This window comes from Felis catus, chromosome X (genome assembly GCF_018350175.1).
Source record: "Felis catus isolate Fca126 chromosome X, F.catus_Fca126_mat1.0, whole genome shotgun sequence".
NCBI classification, from domain to species: domain Eukaryota; kingdom Metazoa; phylum Chordata; class Mammalia; order Carnivora; family Felidae; genus Felis; species Felis catus.
In genome coordinates this window covers 64,688,939-64,699,474 of record NC_058386.1, presented here as the reverse complement: position 1 = coordinate 64,699,474, position 10,536 = coordinate 64,688,939, and the positions used below count along the sequence as shown (strand labels likewise).

The 10,536-nt window shown below is 38.4% G+C and overlaps 1 protein-coding gene across 3 annotated transcripts; it reads left to right on the top strand.

Annotated features, from left to right (window-relative positions):
* Window positions 1–2,603: 2,603 nt before the first annotated feature.
* Window positions 2,604–9,376, top strand: ITM2A (integral membrane protein 2A). 3 transcript variants are annotated; one of them, XR_006593209.1, is made up of 7 exons: window positions 2,606–2,886; window positions 7,039–7,170; window positions 7,451–7,648; window positions 7,879–7,989; window positions 8,673–8,823; window positions 8,977–9,134; window positions 9,310–9,376. XR_006593209.1 is itself a non-coding variant. In XM_006943844.5 (6 exons), the coding sequence occupies exons 1-6, from the start codon at window positions 2,776–2,778 to the stop codon at window positions 9,063–9,065; spliced, it is 765 nt and encodes a 254-aa protein (XP_006943906.1). In that variant the 5' UTR covers window positions 2,604–2,775; the 3' UTR covers window positions 9,066–9,376. The 3 variants fall into 3 exon arrangements, 2 of the variants coding, with proteins under 2 accessions (XP_006943906.1, XP_004000717.1); XM_006943844.5 differs by having other exon boundaries at window positions 2,604–2,859; window positions 8,977–9,376; XM_004000668.5 differs by having other exon boundaries at window positions 8,977–9,376.
* The last annotated feature ends 1,160 nt before the right edge of the window (window positions 9,377–10,536 follow it).

Below are 10,536 nucleotides of genomic sequence, written 5' to 3'. Positions count from 1 at the left end.
AGAGAAGACACTAAACATAAGAGGTAGCAAAGTATAATAGAAAGAACTGAGGAAACAGACTTCCAGACTCCCTTTGCTGCTAACTGACTGAACTTTGGGCAAGACACCTGTTCACTAGGCAGCTACAGAGGCAATTGAACCCAACTTTTTTTTTAAAGTTTTTTTCAACGTTTATTTATTTTTGGGACAGAGAGAGACAGAGCATGAATGGGGGAGGGGCAGAGAGAGAGGGAGGCACAGAATCAGAAACAGGCTCCAGGCTCCGAGCCATCAGCCCAGAGCCTGACGCGGGGCTCGAACTCTCGGACCGCGAGATCGTGACCTGGCTGAAGTCGGACGCTTAACCGACTGCGCCACCCAGGCGCCCCATGAACCCAACTTTTAAGGCCCCATCCAAATCTGTTATTTTATGATTCTATAAGGTCTCGTTCTTTTTTTTTTCCCAGTTTTTGAAAGAACAAATCCTTCAGACGTAGCTATGTTGGCAGTGCCCTTTCTGAGGGACCCATTTATAAGGCACAAGTATATTTATAATAATCTTGTCTTTATATAGACATTAGTTATGTCATGGCTTTCAGTTTGAGGTTTGAGTTCTGTGAAATTGGGAAGCTACAGAACTGATTTAGACTTCCAATTCACATCTCTTTCTTCTATCCCCCAAATACACCTCTTTAAAGATTATATTGATAAATATCAGGCAGCTAACAAGGAGCAGGAGTATGGTAAAGAAGCAGAAGCATCTACTTCCAGATTTTCTAAAAGAAAGTACATACCAGAAAACTGAAAACTCCTCGTTGCTTAGCAAATACACTCTTTACAGGTTTAGGACCATAAAACTGTGAGTAGATTTAGCTCTGCTGACTTAACATAATGGAGAGAGTGGAATATAAAGACTAGAGGGCCCAGGCCTGTCATTCAACATTCCAGTTTCTGTTCAAAGAGAACAAACATCAAACATAAGTCACACAAGCAAATACAGAGGACAATAGTTCTGATGGAGAGCTCCTCATCACAACTGCCAAAACTGTTTAAAATGCAAACAGGGACTGGGAATAAGGCCTGGAGTCTTGTTAGGGCCCTCAGTGATTTAAATGGGGCTTGTGTGTACAATAAAGAAAGCCTACTCTATGCATTCCCCAGGCAGGCAGTGTGTGGAGGAGGAAAAAAGCCAAGTAGAAGCAAGGCCTGGAAAGGAAAAGGAGGCACATGACGGTTTTTTCTTATGCCTAGAAAGAGGAGGAAGAGGGGGAAACTAAGATTTCATTATGCCTTTAGGCCAACTTTTTTCTCCTAAGACATTACTCTAATTTTCTAGTGAATGTCAGCGAGTAATCAAGATTTGTTAGGTTGGGTGTAGGGGAAGGGTGGGAAGCTCTGTGTAATGGTTATTATATATAAAGAAAAAAAAGCCACTAACTTTCTGATAAAAATATTATTTCCTAAATGAGTCTCAGATTACAGAAGGTACATTTATTTTTGCATTTGGCTTGGAGGCTTCAAGGTCAAAAGAAAAACAAGGGTGTTGTATTTTAATAGGACAAAACTTAATGACGTGAAAAATTCTTTAGTTCCTCTGTCTTGCTGTTAAACAGTAGTCTACCAGGAGGTTTAGTCAATTCTCTGAAGTGTTATTTTTTTGTTTGTTTTTTTAAGATCAATTTACTAGTTGGAATCTAGTGAAATAGCATTAAGGTAGGCTGGTTGTTATACCTTATCTGATCTTGATTGTGAATAAATGGCATGGTTATACTAGTTGCACATGTAAATGTTCTAATAATGCTTTCTAACTCAGCTCTCTTTGGGATTATTATTTTTTTTTCATGCTTCTACCTCCCTAAATGCATAGGTATACATACCTTTGCTTTTCTCTTTGCAGATCTCACAACTAGTGGCTGAAGAGAAACAAGGTCTGTACTGACACCTTACTCTGGTTTCCTTGATGTGAGAAAGTGAAAGGGTCTGGATTATTTCATAGATTCACTATGAGCTTTCCACACTCCTCTGTGTCATCTTGTCCTACCTGCAAAATGGGGAGTTGAAGAGGCAGGAGTGCTATATTTCTGATTTTTATTTATGTATTTATTTCTAGGTTGGGGAACTGAAGTTACAAAGCAAACAAACGCCAAGAAAGAAAACAAGATGATGAGAGAATAAACCAAGTAACTATAAACAGACTTCTGAGTGTTCTTTAAAGGGAAGGTATTATTATAAAGGTACACAATAGTCATGGACTGTGCTTTTGGGACCTTCCTCAGTGCACAGCTGAGGAAGCTTGAGTTGGTGCCAAGTTACAGTTCCTGGCCCCTTCAGGGGAGGCAGGTTCAGGTTTGGGAAAACAAAATCAGACTCAGGGGCTATTGTGGCCTGGACAGAGGCAGAAAGACACAATACAGCAGACTTCCTTCCTGTCTTGTTCTTATCTGAGGGTGCAGAGGGTGGGTGGGAGCATGCCTGGAGAGCAGGTGAGGCACTTCAAGCCCCAGCTGCCCAAGGGCTCCACCTCCCCTTCTCTTTCCTCTTGGGCAACCCCCACCCCCAACCCAGCATTTGGACCCCCTCCCGCTCCTCCCTCAGCCCTTCCCTGGGCCCTCCCACAGTCTCCCACCCAGTTTAGGTCTGCTTCATAAGTATCCCCAAACCTGGGTTTGCAGCTGCTTAAGACAGGCAAGGGAGAAAGTAGGTCCTGTTAGGGCTAGCGCGATCTCTTCTTTTTACAACCTGCAACCCAAGACGCTGATTCCAGCCAAGCCTTACCGCACAGCCCAAAGATACACGATGGTGAAAATAGCCTTCAATACAGTCACAGCGGTGCAAAAAGAGGAGGCACGGCAAGACGTGGAGGCCCTTGTAAACCTAACGGTGGGAGCTCAGATCTTGACCCGCAAGGTAGCACTACCGACTCCACCCCAGACTGCCTGCTAGGGTCGGTAAGGTGGAGAGGGGGTGATTTGGGGGGAAGGAAGAGGCAAGTGATGGAGGACAAAATGAAAGCTGCCCTCTCCGCTCTGTTGATCTGGTTTACCGGTTCTCCAGTTCCCTCTTGTCAGGCCGCCTTCCCTCTGTAGTGCCCCACGCCCCTTAACATCCCCATGCATCGCACTACTTTCCATGGGTTCTAGCCCATGTGGTACATCTCTTGAAGGGATGTTGGAGAGCGTTTGAGGAGAACCCTTGGGACCCAATGTCACCCTTTCCTGGGGAACATGTTGGTGGCGGGGGGGGTGCTGAGGATCATCTAGACGCACGTTGTTCAGTGTCCAGCTCCAGGGGTGCATAGAGCATCCGCAGGGATGGAGCAGATACGGTGAGCAAGGGGAAGAGATTTAATTGTTCTTTGCTTTTGGTATGGATAAAGATCTATGAATTTAAATCTTTCTAGGATTTCTGAATGTTTGTGGGGGTGGGCTGTGGGGCAAAGAACAGCTTTGACTCAAAGCTGTATGGGTTGGGACTAGTATGTGTCTGTGTACGCCTGTGTATATTTTCAATTTCTCCCTAGTCATAGGCAGTTTTAAGCATTTGGTAAAGGAGCTGTCAAAATTGAGGTTGGTTTTAATTAGAATTTGAGATGTTCACTGTGACTTCTTACTGCAGGATCCTTGTATGTTTTCAGAGAGGCATTTCCTAAAGGCAGCACTCTTCATCCCTAAAAAGAAATGTTGAGGTTTATTTTTTTCTTCTTTTAAGTACTTCCTTTTCGTGATATCCCTTCTACCACCTCCCCCGTAGAGAGATCTGAAGCAGGTCCGACCTTGTAATTTAAACTTCTAGCATTGCCAGAAATTAAGGTAGTTTCTCCCCCAAAATGTTAGCCATTATTTATTTAGTCCAATTTCTATTTCCTTTAAACATCTAACATGGTTCAGTGTTTGGAAACTACTTGTTTTCCTCAGTAAAATCTCAATGTTAAAAGGGACAATTGTATTTCTTTCTTGTTCTACTAAATCTGTGCAGTGTCAGTTTCCAGATCTGTCTTAACTTGTCTTCTTCTCTTTTTAAAACTTTAAATTCTGTGTTCAGAGTGGAGTTTTTAAAAGTACTTTGAGTGAAATGAGAATCCATGTAGTAAAAACTTATTATGCACACAATTTGAAATGCTTATGTGCTTATGCAGAGTTTTTATCACAGAAATGTTTAATATTTAACCAAGCAATCAAACTCGCTTTTGGGTATTATACATTTCAGAACTCAAAAGTAAAACTCCCTTGCATTGTGGAAGTTTTGATTAAATGACTTAAAATCAAATATGTAACTGTTCTACTCACTTTGTAAGTGAAACATGGCCAGATTTTTGGGAGGTCTAATGAGATGCCAGTAGTTAAATATAGCCACACAGTAATCCCTTTATTTTTTTCTCACGACCAAAAACTTCATGATTTGTAGTTGGATACAGTTAATATGCAAGCAGTACTTCTTCTAGGCCTGTGGTGTGATGAAGGATAAACAAAAATGAACATTAGTACTATGATTATATTTCTTTGTTAGATGTTGGAGAAGCTTCCACAGGATCTTGACCTGGCCACTACAGGACACAGATTTAATAATACTTGGCACATTATATTGTGATGTATTAATCTGCTCATTAGAAACTGAGTACAACTGGGGCGCCTAGGTGGCTCAGTCGGTTAAGCATCCCACATTGGCTCAGGTCATGATCTTGCGTTTGTGAGTTCTGGCCCTGTGTCAGGCTCTGTGCTGACATCTCAGAGCCTGGAGCCTGCTTCAGATTCTGTGTCTCCCCTCTCTCTGCCCCTCCCATGCTCATGCTCTGTCTCTTTCTGTTTCTCAATAATAAATAAACGTTTAAAAAATTAAAAAAAGGAAACTGATCACAACAGAATAGTATGTCAGAGGTTGTGTACAATGACTTTACAATACAGTTTAGAGAGAAATTAGCTATGGTAAATGAGAATCCATGCCATCCTGAGTTCCAGCAAATTTAAATAAAAAAAAAAATCCTTCCTAGAATGGTAGGGAATTTTATTAAATTGAAACTCTAATACTTAGACCTTGCTTAATAATAAATGAAATTGCAGTGTAAATTGCTTTTCTCATATTGCAGTGACAAGAAAAAAAATAAATTCATTGCTTTGAGTATTTCAAATTAAGTCACTTTGTGACTTATGGGCAAGTCACTTCATCTCTTTGGACCTCAATTTATTTTTTTAAAGATTCATTTTTTTAATTTTTTAATGTTTATTTATTTATTTTTTGAGAGACAGAGACAGAATGCAAGTGGGTTGGGGCAGAGAGAGAGGGAGGCACAGAATCTGAAGCAGACTCCAGGCTCTGAGCTGTCAGCACAGAGCCTGACGTGGGGCTTGAACTCACGAGCTGTGAGATCACGCCCTGAGCCGAAGTCAGATGCTCAACCGACTGAGCCACACAGGCGCCCCTGGACCTCAATTTAATCATCTAAAATATAATTGCTAAGTCTCTAGCTCTAGATTACTGTGATTCACAGTCATAATTTATAATTCTGCTATTGTAATGTTAATTTTAGGTTAGTTTTTTGACAGAAATAATGTATAAGTTTTGAAAACTATTGGGACAAGTAACAGCCTTCAAGGTTTATACAGTATTAATAGAAGGTTTCAATTTAAATTAATTTAGCTAAGAAAATGTGAATACCAAACTTCTTTGAATTTTAAAGAAATATAATTTTTTGACAAGCCATTTACCAAATAATTGTCTCTCCTTATAATCCATGCATCTATTTTCACCAGATTAATTGAAGGTGAATTGGGTGCCATAACCTTTATAGTAGTTGTCATGGAAAATAATTAATGTCCTGAAATACTACAATAATTATATTTTTATACCAGTCTGAATGATTTACCCACTAATTACAAGAAACAAAGTTCGCTGATATCATTTATTCTATCCTTGCATAATAATACAATGCTGCTTAGAACATATTGTGACATACAAGAATGGGATTAGAGGGGGTTTCCTGGGTGGCTCATTCGGTTAAGCCTCCCACTTCGGTTCAGGTCATGATTTGGCGGTTCTTGTGTTTGCGCCCAATATTGGGCTCTGTGCTGATAGCTCAGAGCCTGGAGCCTGCTTTGAATTCTTTGTCTCTCTCTCTCTCTCTCTGCCCCTCCCCTGCTCCTGCTCTGTCTCTCTCTGTCTCAAAAAATAAATAAGCATTAAAAAAATAAACAAATAAATAAAAAATAAAAGAATGGGATTGGAGAGTCCCATGGTCCATTACCTTCGGAAGAATACAGAGTTAATCAGTTACATGTTTGCTTTGGATCTTTCTGGTTCCAATTCCTGAAGAAATTATGGATTTAACAGAATTTTATTGTTATATGCACAGCTTTTGGTCCTAGCTATCACAAATATTGTACTGTAAAATCTAGTGTTTTATCCAGAATTTGGAAAACATTATTACATTCATGCAGTAAATAATTACAGAACAGTGGGTGATATTGAAAAGGCTAATTTCTCACTAAAATTAGGAACATTAAGAAATATATCTCATTTTCAAAATTTTAATTTCTAGAATAGGGAGAAATGACATACATATGTCTTATAGAACTTTTTATATAAAACAAATTTTAATACTGGCTTTTTGAAAATCATTTAATAAATCAAAATACATTAATTCACCTTTAAATTGGCAAAAAAGTTGATTTACAAGAAATAGTAAAGCAACATAATTATATTCAAGAAGGTTAGTGATTCTATCACTATAAAAGTCTAAAAATTAACAACTTCCATTTATTTAAAGAGGATAATTTATTCCATAAAAGAATTGTTATTTTCAGCTGATTCTAGAAGTGTGTATTTTGAAAAAACTTCATGTCTGCAGTTGGATTTGTAAATGCCAGAAGGAAGGTTAATATAATTGGATGTTTTTACATCTATTAAATATCAGAAGTTATCTGGAAATGACTTTAATCTAGAATGACTTAATAACATCTTTTAAAAATTATGTGGTATTTCAAGAAAGTAAATTATGTACAAAGCAGCTATGTGACTAAAAGTGCAATCTGGTTTTTGTTTTTGGTCTTGCTTTTTAATAAACAGGAGCTCCAATTTGCCACCCAGGAAAAAGAGGGCTCCTCTGGGAGATGCATGCTTACTCTCTTAGGCCTTTCATTCATCTTGGCAGGACTTATTGTTGGTGGAGCCTGCATTTACAAGTACTTCATGCCCAAGGTAATAAAAATTATAATCCTTATAATTTGAATTACTAATTGCTATACCTGTAGTATCAACTTAAGTAAATCTATGGTGGTCACCAGAGAAATTAAGATTAGGGACAAATTTTCAAATTACCATTCAATTTCTAAAATTAATTTGTCTTCATGGTGACAACTGTAATCAGAAATCCTCAGCTTGACAAACTGTACAATGAATTGATGTGAGTGTGAGGAATGATTCAAATGTCATGGCAGTAAGTATTAAAAGTTTTTAATTCTCCCTTTTTGTCTATTAGAATACCATCTACCATGGAGAGATGTGCTTCTTTGACTCTGAAGACCCTGCAAATTCCCTTCAAGGAGCAGAGCCCTACTTCCTGCCTGTGACAGAGGAAGCTGACATCCGTGAAGATGACAACATCGCAATCATTGGTGTGCCTGTCCCCAGTTTCTCTGATAGTGATCCTGCAGCAATTATTCACGACTTTGAAAAGGTGGATTTCTCACTTCTTTAGGTTTTCCTGATTTTTTTCTTAGTTTATTAGTAAGTATTAAATCTGTTCATAAATGTACATCTTTTTGCAGCAAACCCTTTTTGAATCTTTTGCTATTGAATATACATTAGCAGATTTTAAAAGTATGTAGCTACTTGTTATAATGGTAGTTACAATCTGAAGAATTAATGCTCTTTACATCATAGTTAACTTTTCCCTTTCCCCAACAGGGCATGACTGCTTACCTGGACTTGCTCCTAGGGAACTGTTATCTGATGCCTCTCAATACTTCTATTGTTCTTCCTCCAAAGAATTTGGTGGAGTTCTTTGGCAAACTGGAAGTACGTATTTTGGATGTCAAATTTTCATTTCAGCATTTGCTTCCTCATTAAAAACAAATGATTTGAGGGGCGCCTGGGTGGCGCAGTCGGTTAAGCGTCCGACTTCAGCCAGGTCACGATCTCACGGTCCGTGGGTTTGAGCCCCGCGTCGGGCTCTGGGCTGATGGCTCGGAGCCTGGAGCCTGTTTCCGATTCTGTGTCTCCCTCTCTCTGCCCCTCCCCCGTTCATGCTCTGTCTCTCTCTGTCCCAAAAATAAATAAACGTTGAAAAAAAAAAAACCAAAAAAACCCAAATGATTTGAGCCACAACATTCCATATTGTTGAAATAGTTTTCAAATAAAAAGTGTGCTGTAGGGGGCGCCTGGGTGGCTCAGTTGGTTAAGCATCCAACTCTTGGTTTCAGCTCAGGGCATGATCTCACAGTTTGTGCGTTCAAGCCCCACATCTGGCTGTAAGCTGACAGCGTGGAACCTGCTTGGGATTCTCTCTCCCTCGCTCTCTGCCCCTCCCTCGCTCACACTGTTTCTCTCGCAAAATAAATGAATAAACCTTAAAAAAGTGTGCTGTAACCCTAAAACTGCTCTAAAAAATAAAGTCTATTCGAAAAAAGCATACCTGCTATAGGTAAGGATTGAAATGGTGTTTTTAAGTTCTTATTTCAATCTTTTTATAAAAATTTTAGAGTGGCAAATACCTGTCTCACACATATGTTGTTCGTGAAGATCTGGTTGCTGTAGAGGAGATCCGTGATGTTAGCAACCTTGGCATCTTTATTTACCAACTTTGCAACAACCGCAAGTCCTTCCGCCTTCGTAGAAGAGACCTCTTGCTGGGTAGGAAATTTATTCTTTCCTTCAACCTGTGTTATTTGGAAAGTGAAGGAAACTAAAGATGGAGTAGAGTGGAAATGTAGACAGCAAATCTAGATATGTTTTAATTTACATAGAAAGTTAAAAAAACCACTTCTTATGTGCATTTTCTCACAGGTTTCAACAAACGTGCCATTGATAAATGCTGGAAGATTAGACACTTCCCCAACGAATTTGTTGTTGAGACCAAGATCTGTCAAGAGTGAGAGGCAACAGGAAAAGAGTATCCTTAGTAATAAGAAGTCAGAGATTTACAATATGACTTCAACATTAAAGTGTGTGGGATACTCATGATATTTACTCATGCATACTCTATTTCTTATACAAAAAAAAAAAAGAAGGAAAAAAACTAACCACTGCAAGTTCTTGTCAATTTTTAGTTTAATTGGCATTTCTTTTTGTTTGAAATTTAAATTAAATAATTCTGTGTTTTTCTTTTCAATTTATAAGGTTTAGACTTCTGAAAGCAGCATGAATATATCAGCTAACATCCTGACAATAAATTCCATCCTTTGTGTGTGGTTTTTTAAAGTAAGTTCTTCACTCAATCACATGGTAGAACATGTTTTAAATTTAAAATATTTAAAAATTTTTTGAATTTTTTATAAAACACATCAAATCTCTTAACATTGCGAAGTTTTATTTTTCATTTGGTATAATTTTCTTGAATATAGAAATTACATATTTTTATTTCTGTTAGGTACTCTGTAATAGATTTGATTTACATATAAACAAATTCATACACAAGTCAGTTTCACAAATACAGTGATTCTATCTCACTGATATTTGTATTGTGAAATATACAAAACTGTACAAGTGTTGAGGAATTTAGGTTGTATGAATTCTACAACCCTATAATAAATGTTCCCATATTAAGCCACTGTTTCTCACTTAATGCAAACAACATTACTTATTTGGCTTTGGTGTACCTGAAATTGATCTAAAATAATGAATTTAGCTCTGCCCTTATTCATACTTCCACACATTTATATTTTTTAATCTCATTTTTATTTCTTTTTTGTTATTATATCAATTACTCTTATATAAATTCCTCATAACTGGCATAAATGTAAAGTTAACTATTTGTTAAGAGCCTTTAGGCTCATAGCAATTTCAAACATTTTAATGTGTTTTCTCTTTAATAAAAATATGAACAAACACAGAGGGCTACAAAAGGTCACTTGGATAAGATGATGACAACCTTTAATAACATCACATACTGTAATCTGTACTCACTTGTCTAAGAGTATAAACTCTAGGGAGGAGGAGTTAAGATTGCAGAGAAGTAGGGGGACTGGGATTTCCCTCATCCCTCAAACACAGCTGTCTTGAGGTCAGATCACTTGGAACACCCAGGAAATCAACCTGTGGAGTGGCAGAAGGAATTCCACAGGTGGAGGGAGACAGCTTGGTGGGATCGAGGTGCATGTATGTGAATTGGGGAAGATAAAACAGGGAGGGAACCCCTTCTGTGGAGAGACAAAAGGGAGAGAATGAAGGCTTCAGTATTGGGGAAAAACTTTCAAGACCATGGATAGGGAACAAGAAATACAGAGAGTGCCTAGTTCTATTTTTAACAGACTTAGGAGCTGGAACTTGCAGGTTTTTAAAGTGTGCACCTTTCTCTAGAACAGAGCCAGTGGTGTGTGCCCACCTGGTGGGGAAGGAGCTGGTCTA